At 42.4% G+C, this 15,679-nt stretch overlaps 1 protein-coding gene across 3 annotated transcripts in view; it reads right to left on the bottom strand.

Annotated features, from left to right (window-relative positions):
• Positions 1-15,409, bottom strand: part of TRIO (trio Rho guanine nucleotide exchange factor) — a 249,072-nt gene extending 233,663 nt beyond the window's left edge. Inside the window, exon 1 of one of the 3 annotated variants that reach the window (XM_054057258.1) lies at positions 15,026-15,409. In XM_054057258.1, coding sequence (XP_053913233.1) covers positions 15,026-15,137 — 112 coding nt within the window. In that variant the 5' untranslated portion in view covers positions 15,138-15,409. Of the gene's footprint in view, positions 1-14,684; positions 14,690-15,025 lie in introns of those variants that run through there. The other 2 variants (XM_054057257.1, XM_054057255.1) reach the window with 2 other exon arrangements.
• Between the last annotated feature and the right edge of the window lie 270 nt (positions 15,410-15,679).

Below are 15,679 nucleotides of genomic sequence, written 5' to 3'. Positions count from 1 at the left end.
ACAGCATTGTTGACCTCCTGGAACAATTGAGCTGCTTTTTACACTGAAACCCAAACAATTCATTTCTACTGAGAGTAGCAGGAAATTGAGGAAGAGTGGTATGGGAAAAGGTAATTTCAAGGTAAAAATAGATTAATGGCAATGTTTTCTTGAGTTATGTTATCAAGATTGTAGCCTATGGTAGAAAATTAAGGAATTCTAAGCAAGTTCCTTTCCTGTTTCTTCATCTTCTCTTCAGGGAATAAAGAAACATTAGACCTATCTAGGCCAGGGCCTATTAACAGCTTGTCTCTCTGATTTGAGCACATTATCCCTGTAAAGCAAACATCTGAGCAGCACTGTACACAAAAAGGCAACCCAGCTCCCTGTTCCTTTCACGGGTCAGTTCTCTTCATGACCTCACTGCACTTGAAATCCTAAATCTTCTGTATCAGACGCCCATTATCTCCCTCCCATTCTTCTGCATAGGCTTGTCCTTCTTGTGCTTTGCTTTCAAACAAGAAAGCCTTCCTTTTTTTTTTTTCTCCTTGAAATCAGTAGTTGCTTCAGGGAAACAGTACATTTTCAGCCAAACAGCCCGTGAAAATTCAGCCTTCCTTGCATCTATTAATCTACATGTGGATATCAGCAGAACTATTAGTACTGTTTTACTGTTACTTTAAGACCTTAACCACAAAAGAGACAGCAGCTTTTGCAGTAGGTAGGTAGTACAGCAATTTCCAGTATTTCTATAAGCAAACTGACCCAAATCCTGAATTCTGAGTTATCTTCTTCTATTTTCTCTTCCATCCTTCATCATCTTAGATGTTCCTGACTGCCCCTACACCAAGTATTGCCGTCTTCTCAAAGACTACCTCTCACATCACTGCCAAACTTGAATATATTGAGGCAGAATCAAGATAAGGACAGCAGAGTTTATTCTCCAGAGATCTACTTCTCCTACCACATGTTCAAAAATTCACACAGAAGTCTTCCCTCACTGCTTCAAAACTGCTCAACTGGTCCACAGCACAAGCAACTGTTTTTTCTCTCTTCTCCCTCTCCTTCCCGCAACATCAACAGCACATCAGAAACACGAATTCTGACTCAGATCCTGGCCTTATTTTCAGACTTTCTTCAACAGGAATGGGTGCTTGGACGAGAAATGTGCCACTTAAATAAAATTAATCCATTCTTAGTTTTAACATGGATGGTAATGTGGCCCTTAATGCTGTGTGCTGTTCAAAATCTAAGACAGCCAATCTCCAACAAGAGGTCTTGGAAACCAATGAATATTGAAGTTTTAAATATGAGTATAGCATTTCTAGATGTTTGTCAACTTTGACACCTGACTCCACTATGGAGATACGGGACTGGTTTGTCTCTTATAATTAGTTATCTTTCAAATCATTTTTCAATAAGGAATACATTTCATTATTTTAAGAAATTTAGCTTACTATGGAAACAGCTATTTCACACATTCAGTCAATTACTATTCCACAAAAAGGAGGTGTGTGGCTTCTACACAGCAACATAATTATCTCCTATTCTGAAGAGAAGCATCCCTTCATCTCCCCATCTGGGTCCTTCCTCAGAGGTTACAAGACAGATCAGTTCAGAAAGCTTGTTACTAAACCAGCAATTTTACTATTGCCATGATTAATAAAGTCCACATAGCTGGCAAAAAAATTGAGTAGTAAATTATGTCACTCATCAATTGTATTTCAAATTAAGTCCTTCACTGTCATCTACTCTTCTACTGGGGGTTTTGGATGTAAAACCTAGCCTATGATGCTGTGGAAAGCTTCCTTCCTCCGAACACACTTTGTCTTTTTGATCTTAATTATATATAAGATTATGAAATGATAATTTAGCCTTTGATTCCTTCTTCCTCCTTGAGATTTGACATCTTGCTTCATTTAGTTTTCACCAGTGGAGCAAAACTAACATGATGCTCAACTGACATAAATCAAACCCTAAGAAATTTAACAGTAATGTGTACTCAGTCTTTTTGTTAAAAAAAAAAAAAAAAAAAGTCTCCAAGTAAAGTACTTAATTTGCATTTGAAGATATGTTTTCCTCAGCTCGGCTATGTAATAAAGCAGCTTGCATATCCATCTTGCTTAATATTATATAGTGAATTAATGCATTTCTAGTCCCAAAATAACTCTGATGTAACATAGTAATCCAATACAGTCTGGTAAAACCAATGCCATCTACTGTCATTCACTAAGGCATTTAAGCAAAACTTTACATAAATGCTAAACAATGACTTAATTGAGCAAGGACCAAGCTTGATTGAAGCTGCCACGAAAAGCACTCAAAAACTAAATAATGCTGCATTAAGTCTGCCCGTGCAACCCTTATTTGTCAGTGCAGCACACATGCTGTAACACTCAAACTATGTAGTGCTTTTCCATAGGACCTTACTTCTCTCTGTACACATAATGGACCTCCTGTGGAGATGAACACTGGGGCCTAGTGATTAAGCTTATTGTCTGTTGGACCTCTGTCTTACTTATTGAGGGGAAGGAACAAAAGAAGGGATCACACAAGTGAGGGCAACAATTAAGACAGTAAAAAGCCACTCTGGAAAAACACCTATATCCGTCCTTTAACACTTATCTCTCCTGTGGTTGGGCAAGTCTCATTAAACTTGGAGAACCCAAAGAGCCAGTTTTATATCCCACCTCTGAAGCTCGGTAGCTAGAATAGGAGACAGAACAGAAAGTATTAGCAAAGGAGTCAAGTAGGGGTGAGAATCCTACCCCAAGTACTAAAAACACTGGACAAAGAAGCACATTAGAGCCTAAGATACTATGTTGGCTGCTCAACATCACAAAAAAACCTTCCTCTTACTCTGTTACACCAGCACATGCAAGAGCTGCAGCATATGCACAGAAGGGAACTGAGCTCAGGCAGCCCAGATTATGTAAAGGCTGTCCATTAAGTGCTCAGCTTTAACAGTAAAGTATATCCATTCTTCACCTTCCTACAGCAAAAGGCAGGGCTCTGCCACTTCCTTGTTACTGCCTAGAGGCCATATACAACATGAAGAACGGCACCTTTTTGTTCTTTGGGCCCACTCTTGCTGCCTCAGTAGCCATGAGTTGCAGTCGTATCCTGCTCAGATTCCTCATCATGAACTTGCCTACGAGCAGAAACATCACAGTTGAATTATCTGCCCAGCTAACCAACTGGTCTCCCAAAAGGTTTTTTACAGCTTTAACTTTCTAACCTTGGATTCGTACAGCAGGTACTGCAACATGGACAAATCCACTTCAAAGGCATATTTTAGAAAAATGAGATTTTAAAAACACAAGTTCTCACACTTTACTATATAACAATATATTGCATTAATACAAAGTTTAAATTGGCATATTGGTATATATCCATGACTGTAGGTAGTCAGATCATTTTGCTACTAACTGTTCAGTACTTTAACAGATAAATTGCTGCTTGGAACAAACTATTTTAGTAATCAAAGACACCAAATTTGTTCAAAACAACCTTGCAAAAACATTCTCGGCTTCCTCTGGAAAACCAAACAAAAACAAAAAGCAAACAAGAGCACAACTATTTATACAGCTACCAAGCAAAGATTCTACAGCAACCTAGTAAGAAAAGGGAAGGTATTAAACATAAAATCTAACCCACCCATGTTGCGGGTGGAGGGGAAGACAGTTTCTCCTTGAAGTCAATCTAATCAATGCTACTATTTTTACCCATAATTTCCTATTACGTTTAATATACTAGTACATTTTGATAGTAACATTAGCCTTTTCTGATAAAGTCAAAGTATTAACTATATTTGCATTTTTCCAATGCAAAGCTTAGAAATAGGTCCAGTATCATGAAAGAACTGCTCTCCACTGGTGGCTGGCAAACACTAAACCACAGGGATTCACTTGCACTGGTCATGCTTCACTGGACTGGAAAAGGACAGTTTTTAGTTAGCAGTACTGTGTGGTTTGCCCCCAGCTCCCCCAAAAATGTGCAGTGTTGCTCCAGGGAAAAAGAAAGTAAATATGCTTACCTTGATTTTCAGGGCATTAACGTCATCGTCTAAGCACAGTAATTTAAAACACTCTTGCATATGAAGAGTTTTTCCATTTTTTTTCTTCCATTACAGATTTTAAATATTCCAACAATTTTGTTTTCTCCTTACCACAATGGAAGGCTGATAGCTTCCAGTCTGGCATTTGTGGCAGGGCTGAAGGCAAACTTTTTTGAACAACCAAACATCAATTCTTAAATGTTAAGGTTTTCACCCCTTTTTACACATGAGCCAGACGGGGTAAATTTATTGCCTCTTGAAGAAGCTGCGGGAAAAAAAATACTCATGTTTTTTTAACCTCACAAATATCGGTTCCAGTAGTTACTGGCTTAAGACTTCTGTTCTAGAGTCAAGAGATATCATTTCCACAGGGAAGTTCTTCAAAACAAACAAACCAACCCACAACCCGCTTCTGCAGGGATTTAAGCTGTGCTATACCAATAATCATCAAGATATGGTCAGATTTCTCAGTGCTGTCTAATTAGGGCATCAGAAAGCCGCCTCGCAAGGCTTGACATGAGTCTTCACCTTAAGTTGTCTACTAAAAAGTTTAACACAAAAACAAAAGAAAAAAAAAAAAGAAACAGAAAGGGTTACTCTATTCAGTATGCAAGTTACAAAGGTTCAAATTTAGATTTATATTTAGTTCTTCAATTCCCAACCAGAGTTCAACTCAGTAAACTGATCTATTTTTAGCTTTTGACTCTTTTGGACATTTCCTTCCTTCATCTCTGTAAATGCGTCACAGCTTCTCAAATGTTTCCCTTTGGCTAGGGAAGGATGCATCTGATTCCAAGCTTAAAAAAAAGTTAACACACACACACACACACACACACGCCAAGTGGTTATTGTTGGCTGAGCAGTATCCTCATTCTGAGTTAAAGACAGGCAAATTTGACTCCAGTCCTTGCACTGTACTGCAAAAGATATTGCTCTTTCTGCACTGACAGGTAACAGCATGTCATGGCTACCCTCTGCAGGGATCATCACTAGCCAAACCATATTTTATCACTTTCTTTTAAGCCGGCTTGACTTGGCTCTGCTGCTCTGATAATTCAATAGACAAACATCAAGTGAGTATCCTTGCTTTCCTTCCAAAGACAGACTTCCTAGGTTTGAAAAAGCTCTTAATATTTATTTGTTTATTTAATATAAAGCTTTAACAAGCAAATCAACAAGTTACCAGATAAGCCATTATGGCTAACCTCATCTTTCCATCTGAAAAGGTGCCACTGCCATAAAAAATTTTAATTTGCCTTGCCTTTGTTGTCCTGACAGGAGCCAGGCTCACATAATCCTGTCAGTTAAGCAATGCACAGTACTGATTTCCTCCATGAACTTTACAAGCCATAGTAAGTTCAAGTCTAACAACTATTCTTAACCGCAGAGAACAGGTACTGGATGCATACAAAGTGTGATTCAAGGGACGCAAAGCAAGAGCACAAGCCACTACCGTTAACTGTCCCATATCCATTCTTTTAGGATCAGCCCGATGTACAATATGGAAACAAAATGGACTTGCTAACTAGTATCAATAAAGCAAATAAATGAAGACAAGGATAAGAGCTTAGAGATTAAAGCTTTATTTTTTAAAAAAAACTCATGGCTGTTCAGTTTCTTTAGCAGAAAAATCATATCCTATTTTATTTCCCTATGGCAAAAGACAGAAAGAGGCCTCTAAAGATGGGGTTTGACATCTTACATCTAATCTTCACCACACTATGTACTACCAGCTTTTGTGTAGAATGAGACAATCCGGTCAATTTGTATTTCAATTTAGCCTGATTTGTTGACAGCTTTCTACCTTTCTTCTGCACCTTCAGCAGCAGACATCCTCTAATCCTCTAATTCCAGAAGAATTACAAAAGCCAAGACATTTCAACCTTATACTAATTTTTTTTTTTTTTTACAAGCCGGCAGAGCATTTTTACAATCTCAGAAAATTATATTATCTTCGCACTCAATCCTGTATAACCCAACATGTCCAAAACCTTGTGGCACAATAAACATTTGGAAAGTGAAGGACTTACTCCTTTAATGCCAGTAGAAAAGTATATCCAATGGTGTACAGCCAAGTCTACACAATGGGTACAGTAAAGTCCAGTGTGCAGCATAAGAGGTTAGCCAAGTAATACTAAGTATTTAAACATTCCATTTATTCTAACTCGCTTCCTGGGATGTTCCTGATATATTCTCCGGCTGTTCTTGATGTATCCTCCCCTTATTATCTCAGCCAAATTTTAAGAAACACCACCTCATTTCATCCCAACGTTTAACATCTGTTTGGGTTCTGTAAACAAGCAGTCCCCAAGAGTTCAGCCTTGAGACTTTTCTTTTTTCAGGAAATGCGAGCAATAACATTGCTCATTGTTTGATGGCCTCAAAGTTATTTACTAGCTACAGTGACCATTACAAAGCTAACTGAAAAGCTTTTGACCAAATGCCCTGACGAAGTACCTCATAAGGCTGCAGGATTCACTGACACACAAAAATGCAGGAATTTGGTATAAAATCTAAATATTTCAGATTTTAATTCACTCTTTTGTGCAAGAAGTGAGGTACGGACTACATAAAAACAAGTAGGTATATAACGTGTTCTCATGAGCCCTACTGGCTGCAGTGTATTTCCCTGTTCATTTTTAACACTTGTGAAATCTCACTTCTCTATGACCCCAGACCCTCAGCCTTTAATTGCTTAACAGTTACATAAAGCTAACCACAAAAATCACTACTGGTTGTTTACACAGTCTGCAGACACCTCACAAATAACGATTACTGCTCATACATGCACTAAGACTACAAGGAAACATGAGCAATTAAGCCCTGGTAGTTTCACATATGGCTAGAATGCATCAGGATTACTCACAAAGCCCCATTCCACACCCGCCACCCAGAATACTTTCTCCACCTTTTTGTTAAAAAGGTTAATCATGCAAATTCAGTTTTCTAAGCTACATGGAATATTAAGTTTGACAGTATTTACATGCACGCACATATCCCCAAGCACACTGGTAAAACAAACCTTCCTCAATCTCATCCTCGTGCTCTGACTCTGTTACACAAGCTGGTAATGTTAGCCTGACTCTAACACAGATGTGTAGGAACTACCCGAACACTCTGTTGAAATACTATCCTAAAAAACGTAGCAGACAAAGCAAACTACTGGCATATTTTGAGTGGTGGAAGCCTACACCTTTCTTCCTATTGATCATTTACATCTTGCTTCCTTATCATCTTAGGCCCCAACAGACAAAAATTTAAGGAATTTTCTCATCTTCTTGTAAAAGTTCCTTTTTCTTCTTAAGAAAAAAAACAAACAACAAAAAAAAAAACCCACAAAACATAACCACAAAACAGTAATACTGATTTCAGTTCTTAAGGGCCAGGTTACAAAACACCTCATTCACAGTGTCAGCAAGACGCACAGTTCAGCACAGCTCAGTAGGAAAACCTGTTACATATTTGCAGTGGTTTTTTTTATTAACCTGTGCCAGTGACATTTCTGCATAGCAGTAACAGTGACATAGGAGATGAAATATATTTGACTAACTGACTGAGAAGACTGAACTCAAAAACCTGGGAAAACTGCTATTTTTTAAACAAATGCACAATGACAATTTAGCTATCTCTACCTCCTCTGAGCAACCACACAAGGTTGAAATTAACAGCTCCAGTTTCAGATGAGTTAGGGCATCTGTTCGGCACAGAAGCTACTGGAAAGGGCTTCATACCTTTAAAGCAGAGTCTTATCACTCAGACTGCCTAGTGAAACTTTGCGGACACAAGACATTTATGACCCTCCCCTCTTTGTATACCAATCTAACAACCTACTCTAGAGGCTAAAAATCGGATGCTTTAGCGTACTGTAGTGTCTACTGCTAAAAGCACTTGAGTTATTCCTTGTCATTTCAATTCCTCCTCCTCACTACTTGGGTAAGTGATCTGTTTTCTCAAAACAACAGTATCCTTCCTGAAGGAAAATGACTCAGCTTTGCAGATCATCGGTATTACTTCACCAGTAGTCTACTTTTTGATTGTGCTGCACCAAGAAAAATGTGAAGTGAAACACAGATCCGTCTCCAAATCAAGCAAGTAGATGCAATCATTTTAGTCACCATATTTAAAATAGCTGGCTATGACCTTCATTTTCTTTTATATTTTACCTAGTAATAATTTTTGGGTTTTTTTTTTTAAGATTAGATTTATTTCTCACCAACATCAAGCAGAAAAAATAGTTTCCTTTGTTCTCTTTAAAATCATCATCCTATTTTAACGCTTTTGCTGACCACAACTGTTTCAGTGATCTCACCTCCTACTTCAAGCTGCAGACCAAAATCACAGCACAGTCTCACCCTAACCATTGACCTAATAGACTGCATTTAAACGGGCCCACTTGTTGACACTACAATTTTTTTTAATTGAAAAAAAAAAAAAAAAAGTAGAACAATATTAATATTTTCTCTTTATATAAGGGTAGGGAAAGTCTTTCCAGTCTTTGTTCAGATTTTATTTACCTACATGGTCATTTTACATGGAAAAGCTTTTGGAAGCCACATGATATTTCTGGTTGAAATTTCATGCTTGTTTCTGCTGTGTTGCTATGGGACGCGTTTGAGCAGAGAGAAACCAATTTAAGAAATGTTTACTACCCACCTTGTCTACACAGTGACCAACTCCACACTATGAAAGCCTCAACTGCACCAAATCTTTTCCTACTTCTATCAGCTCCTTTCTGAGCATAGCAGTACTTCATGTCATCTCAAACACACTCCTCTCAAGAACCGGTCTGGCTTTTCTCTAACTCCCATTTACCTTCCACTCCAAGTATGCATTCAGTTTATCAACTGCCAGCTATCACAGATGTTACAAGTATTTCCCTGTCCCCTCTTAGAAATATTCATTATTTCTGCTTCAAACTATTTCAAACACACTCTAACCACTCACTTTCTCTATCCTTTGCTATCCCTAGAGAAGTCTGGCTGTTCCACAGTAAGTCAAGTTGCACAACAGCTGCTGCATTTCACACTGAAGCACTCTGTCCTTGTCTTCATTCTTCCAGTCAATGTCAATCCAACACTATCCCCAGAGTAACTCCTCCAACATAACTTCATTGTTTCTGTAGTTATTTTTGTTCTGCATCAGCAACTACCAAGTTGTGATATCTTTCTACAGTGTTTTTCAAAACACACACCCTCCAATCATCTTATTAGAATGAATGCTGGAACCAGATTCAAAATTGCAGAAGAGGACTCGTGACTTTTTCAGCCTAAGTCAACTGCTACTAATGACAGGATGCTGCTGCAACCCTTCTCACCAACTAAAGAAACAAAGTAACAGACTCCTGAAAACCTGACACAATATTTTAAGTTTCTTTTTTCTTAATTTTTTTTTTAAATACAAATGTTGAAAAAGTTGTTGTCACTCTAAGCTGCATGAAAGAATGGCCAACTTGTTTCCTATTTTACATTCTCTGCATGATGACCACTTCTTATAACCCCCAAAAACACCTCAGTTCTTGAAGCCACACAGCCAAGAATCAATACTTGCAGAGGACAGCACACTGATACATGTGGGGTACCACCAGTGCTGCCAGCCAACACTTCACTTCTGGCTTCTCTGTTAGATTATTTCTGTTACATATTTGTCACTACTCCGTAGCTACTCCAACCACTGTGCCAAGTAAGCCACACAACCACAGCTCTGACTACCTTCTGGTGAAGTGAGGTCCTACGTATCAGCAAGAGATGAATGAACCTTCTTAAAACACTGTCTCAACTTTATACATTGTCGGTTCTGCTTCCTGGAACTAAGCTGAAAACTGGGCTTGTCTTTCACATCTGATGTCTAATATGAAAGCTATTTTGCCTATATTCTAAAAGCTGCCATGTTTTTTATTAATAGTATTCATTAAAAAAAAATCTGCCTTTTATTATTACGGTTGCTTTTTCTTTTCCATATAATCACTCCCCTCCCTTTCTCTTCTCCTCTTTCCAGAAGACCTTCTCTGCTACAGTAGCAGTTTCAACTGTGCCTGCTACAGGATGTCAATTTTCCCAACCACTAGCACACAGGACACTAACTTAAAGCCAGCAAGGCAACAGTATATAAAACAATATGAACATCAGAAAGCAAAACATAGATCCTCCCTGTAAACTTGAAATAGCAAATTTCTGAATACATCTTTTGAGTTTAATCATTACAATTTTATTCGAGTGATGTTCACAAGAACTAAACAAACCACATGACAATTGTTTAAGAAAAAAAAAAATATGTTTTCATGATACCCATTAACACTCCCTAGATGGTCTCAGCTACTCATTCAATTATCAGCCTAGGCTACAACAGGCAGACTTAGTTGAATGCAGGCTGATCCAAGCCTCCAGCCACTAGTACTTGCAGGAGTCTTCATTACATGCCTATAATCACAATAGATTTCAACATCTTATTTTCCTAAAATAGAGACGTAGACATGTTGGTACCTCCATATAAAGCAAAACAAAGTTTTAAATCCTCTTATCATTAAGCTCACATTAAGAAGCACATACACAAGCATAAAAGAGTAAGCACACAATGTTAAAACCAGGTGCTATTCAAAGCCATTCTAGCTACCAGCCTGTTCTCTGACTTCACCTCAGGAGAAGTAGCATACTGAACTCTACTCAGGACACCCTTCTCCTCAGACTCACACTCATTTAAAGACTTGTTTCTGCTCCTGAGAAAGGACTGCTGCCACTCCCATACACTCATTTTCAGATGGAAAATCCTTCACCTTTTTGATTTCCCAGATGGAACAATGAAGTGTGGTTAGCAGTTGTATTTGTATTTGAGCTGGCAAAGCTTGGCTAGTTATTCAGCCCAGTGACAAGACTTCCCTTGTTTTCCCTTTGCTTATCAAACATTTCTGCCTCTCCAAAAGGTCCCTGCCCCTTTCCCAGTATGTAAATTGTGCTTCTTCTGGAAATGTGGAAAGTAGTCTCTTAAACAGGTGGTGACAACACGAATCTCCTCACTGTCTTCGAAAAATGTATTTTGTCCATACTTGAATGAAGCTACTGCACAGTTTCCAGAAGCCATTCATACTAAACTTATCTTACAGAAAATAACTACATCCACTTTCATCACGAAACTGTGAAGAGTTATTCAGCTGATAACTGGTGGGTTTCTTTCCACGAAGACTTACCAGAGTCATTTATAAAGGCATTTGCTATACTGCCTAGCCAGGAGTTGACTGAAGTGCTTTCTCTGCATCCTTTGGTAGTCACATATTTCTCTATAAACCCAGAAAGGCAAGTTTAATTACAAACTGTACAATCAATATCTCTTTTACTTAGATTAAAAAAAAAAATAATTTGTTCTTTATGCACAAAATCAAAAATCATTAACTTCAAATAGCAAAAATTCTTTGGTTTGCAGGACACTTGTAATATCATGATTTAAACTCAGACAACCCTGATTCTTGCATCCTGAAGACGCCAGCTGACAGTCCCTTTTCCAAAGTATTGAGGACTTAAAGCTACAAAAATTAAGATTTAAGCAATAAAAGAGAACAACAAGCAAACAAAAACTCTGTACGGTTACTACCCTGTACGCCATGACTTGGTGGTAGTCCCGCAAATTCAACTTTCTTTATGTTAGACATTTTCAGCCCTTCAGAATACACAGAATTCGAAGTTGAAACTTAAAACACACTTTGAAAAGTTTTATCTTAATACCTTTTCATACAGAACAGATCTCACATACCCAACACATGTATGAACACCCATCCACCCAGCCACTTCCTCTCTGTGCTGCCAGGTTTTCATACAGCAATACGGTTGGTTTTCCATAATTCTAAGAGATTTTCTAAGTCCTTTCAAGTCACATGAGCGCACTTTTTGATAAGAAAAAAAAAAACAGAGAGAGAGATGCTTGTCTATACATCTCCTGCTCAAAACATATCCCCTCCGTCAGTTTACACAGTCATCTCTAATCTCTAAATTACATATAGGACAGAAAGGTTTTTACCACAACTGCTGCATTTTCTCCATCAAAATGTAATCACTTTGCTTGGTGCTCAACTCTGCTTCTCAGCAGTTTTAATCCTGTGACAAAGAAGGCAACAGATCTAACAAGGTGTTCTCCTCTTTTCAACTTTAAATAATGAGATTTAGATAACCAACTAGATAAGGAAAAGTAAGCTGACTCAATTTCTTCTGAGATTCCTCCTTTAAACTCAAGACACCATCTTTATGTTTTCATACTACTACCTCACTTCTAATTCAGCTTCTTTCTTAACATTTCAATTGCAACTTATTTCCACAACTCAGAGTTTATGTTTACATAACCAAAATGGAAACTGGAAATATACCCATTTCAAGTGATTTGAACCTAGCAGTTGTTCAATACCCTAACAAAACCCTTCCAAATAATGAAACTCCACTCTTTACACTACTTGAATTCTACTTCAGACATCAGACATTTTGTAATCTTACAAAATGACAGGAGGAAAGCCAATGACCCCACTAGCAGCTCAACTGACCAAATTAACTAACCTAATATTAAAACTGATTGTTCAGGAGGGGTTTTTTGTTGTTGTCGCTTTCCTCCTGGAAAACACTAACTTTTTACTCATTTTGTCCTTTAAGTAACAGCTACAGCTTTGCTGACATTCTCTGCAAGTGACAGGAAAAAGGAAACATTTGTCATTGTAAATACAGTAATGAGAAAAATATTTTGTCTGCTCCCACCTACACCAAATGAAGTTTTTTGCTTGTTCATTGATTGCTGTGTCCATTGTGTTTCACTGAAAAAAAAAATCTGTGTCTCCTGTTCAAACAAAGGGAAGCACCAGAGATCTCTTAATAGAACCTTTCCTTATAAAAGAATGGATCACGTACAGAGGCGGAGTTTGAAGTGCTCTTCCCAATACCAAACACCCATTAAGGGACACCAGAACATTTTCCAGAGTATGTCACAGCCCAGAGCGAACCATGTAACCTCCACATGTAAATATGGAAATGAGAATGCCAGTTGTTAAATATGCCCTAAGAGTTTTTCGATAAGCATTTGACACGTCCTTCTACTGCTTTAAGATTTTCAGTTGCTGCAAGACTAAGCTCAGTGCAACTTCCCTGTTATCAGAAGTTATCAGTATCAGAAGTCATCACTGCACCACTTACAAGCTTATCAACTCTGTGTCATCCCTCTTCCCACACATAAATGTAGAAGCTGATTATTAATACAGCTGGCACGGTCTTCCAAAACTGTAAGATTACTACACATGTACCCATTTGTTACTACACCAGGCGAATTGTAAGTCTACTGCTGTTAATCCGTCATTTTGCTTTCAATGGGATTCTACCCTGAGAATGGTAAAGCTCAGACCTTCTTCCACAACAAAATCCATCAAGGCCAGCCTCTGGACTTGACAAGGAGTTTCGTACTTATTGCTGTGGTGTGAAATTGCATGCCAAGGGAGCACCAGGCCCTTCAGAGGGGACACAGCCCCCTGTTCGGACCGTCTGTCGAAGCAAACGCGGCTCTGAGCGCTGCCTCGGGGATGTTCGCTGCAAATCACACCTCCTCCTTCGCCCTCCTTAAATCAAACACATTCAACAGCGAGCACCTACCCAGAGCAGCACCGATTACGCCTTTTCCCACTTCCCTCGTGGACTTCCCTTAAAAACCCAATTAGCGCCGCTTTTATTATTACTACTGACATCATTATTATTTCTCACACGCGAGACGGGCAATCCCTCTCGTTTTTCCAGCGGTGAGTCTGCATTTTCCTCGCTCGCCGCTCCTTTTTAGGCATCCGAAGGGAGCCAAGCGCCCAGCCCTGCTCCCGGGGGTACCCGGGGCCGCCGGCCGAGCGGGGCGAGGGAGGGAGAAGCCGCTGCTCGGGGAGATCAGCCAGCACCGGGGGGAGGCTCGGCCGCCGCCGCCCAGGCTCCCGGCACGGCTCCGGCCCCGCCGGTTCCTGCGGCCCGGGCAGCCCTGCCTTCCTCCTCTGCATCCCCCGGGGGAGCGACGTCTCGGTGTCGAGGGCAGCTGCCCTCCCCGCCCGGTTGCGTGCCGAGGGTAAACACCGAGGGAGAAGGCGGCCTCCATCTTTTTATCCCGGCAGCCTGTCAACAGGCTCCCCCGCCTTTCCCCTCCGCACCGAACCGGGCTTGCCGGGAGCCGCTGCTGCTCCACCGCGACCGAGGCACCGATACCCCTTAGCGTGGGCTTGGGGTTTCGTCCTCCCCCCAGCTATAAACACCCGCGTTCCAGGCTGCCGCCTCCCCACAGCACGGCGCGGGGGGCGCGTCGTCCTTTACAGCGGTGTCACCCCCCCCTTCCCCGGGGGACCCACAGCGCACCCCGCAGACAGAGGTGTCACCTGCAGATAGGGGTGACCCGGGTCACCCCCCCCGCCCTCCCGATGGGACCCACAGCACACCCTGCACACAGCGTTGTCACCCCCTCCTTCCCCAGAGGACCCACAGCGCACCCCGCAAACAGCGGTGTCACCTGCACATAGCGGTGTCCCCCCCCCATTCCCCGGGGGGGACCCACAGCGCACCCCGCAGACAGCAGGGTCACCCCCTCGTTCCCGAGAGACCCACAGAACACGCCGCGGATGGGGTGTCGTCCCCCCCCTTTCCCGGGGGGACCCGCAGCGCACCGCGCAGCCCCCGCTCCTTCTCCCCGTCCCGGCGGCATCGGGTTCCGCCCAAGCACCAGGCGGTGCCGCTCGGTCCCGGTAAGGCGGTGGCATCGCGGACAGAGTCGCACCTGTCACCGGCGGCGAGGCGGCAGGCAGCCCCCCCCCCCACCCCCTCCCCGTTTTCACGCCTGGTTTCTGCCGGCGAGGCTCCCTCCCTCCCGCTGCGGCGCCCCGAGGCGAAGCCCCGCCGCCCCCCGGGGCCACCCGACAAAGCCGGCAGCCGAGGGGAGGAAAGACCGTCGCTTCCCTTTCGCCGCCGCTCCCTCCCTTCCTCCCCGCCGGGCCGGGGCCGCGCTCACCGGCTCGGAAAAACGCCGCGATGTCCGCCGAGTCCTTAGCCGCCTCCTCGGCCGCCTCCCCCGCGCCGCTGCCGGCCGTGGCGGCGGTGGCGGCGGTGGCGGCGCCGCTCATGGCTGCGGCGGGCGGCGGCTGCTGCGGGCGGGCTGCCCCGCGGCGCCCGGCTTCGGCCCCGGGCGGGAGCGGCGCTGCTGGGCGGGCGGGCGCGCGGGCATCCGAGTGGGTGCGGGACGGCAGCGCCCACCCCCCGCAGCCGCCTAGCAGGCGGCGTGGACAGGCGGGGAGTCAGGCGGGCGGCAGCCAGGGCGCAGACAATCGCGGGAGGAGGAGGAGGAGGGCGACGACGACGACGGCATGGGGAGGGCCAGCAGTCCGCGCAGCCGGTGGGCGGAGAAAGAAGGAGCGCTTCTAGCCTGGGTTTTTCCTTTTTTTTTTCCCCTTTTCCTTCTCTTTTCCTTTCTTTTTCCCCTTTTTTTTCTTTTTTTTTTTTTCCTTTTTTTTTACTTTTTTCTTTTGTTTGGAGCGATCCGGAAAAGCAGCAGCTGCGCTACCCTCCGCGGTACCGGTGGCCGTCCTCCATCTTAACTGGGAGGAGGATGAGGAGGGTGGAAAAGGGGGAGTCGGGAAAGGAAGCGAGTCCCCGCCCGAGGAACAAG

This window comes from Cuculus canorus, chromosome 2 (genome assembly GCF_017976375.1).
Source record: "Cuculus canorus isolate bCucCan1 chromosome 2, bCucCan1.pri, whole genome shotgun sequence".
Lineage (NCBI taxonomy): Eukaryota > Metazoa > Chordata > Aves > Cuculiformes > Cuculidae > Cuculus > Cuculus canorus.
Note: the sequence above shows the minus strand (reverse complement) of the source record. Positions and strands in the feature narration are given on the sequence as shown.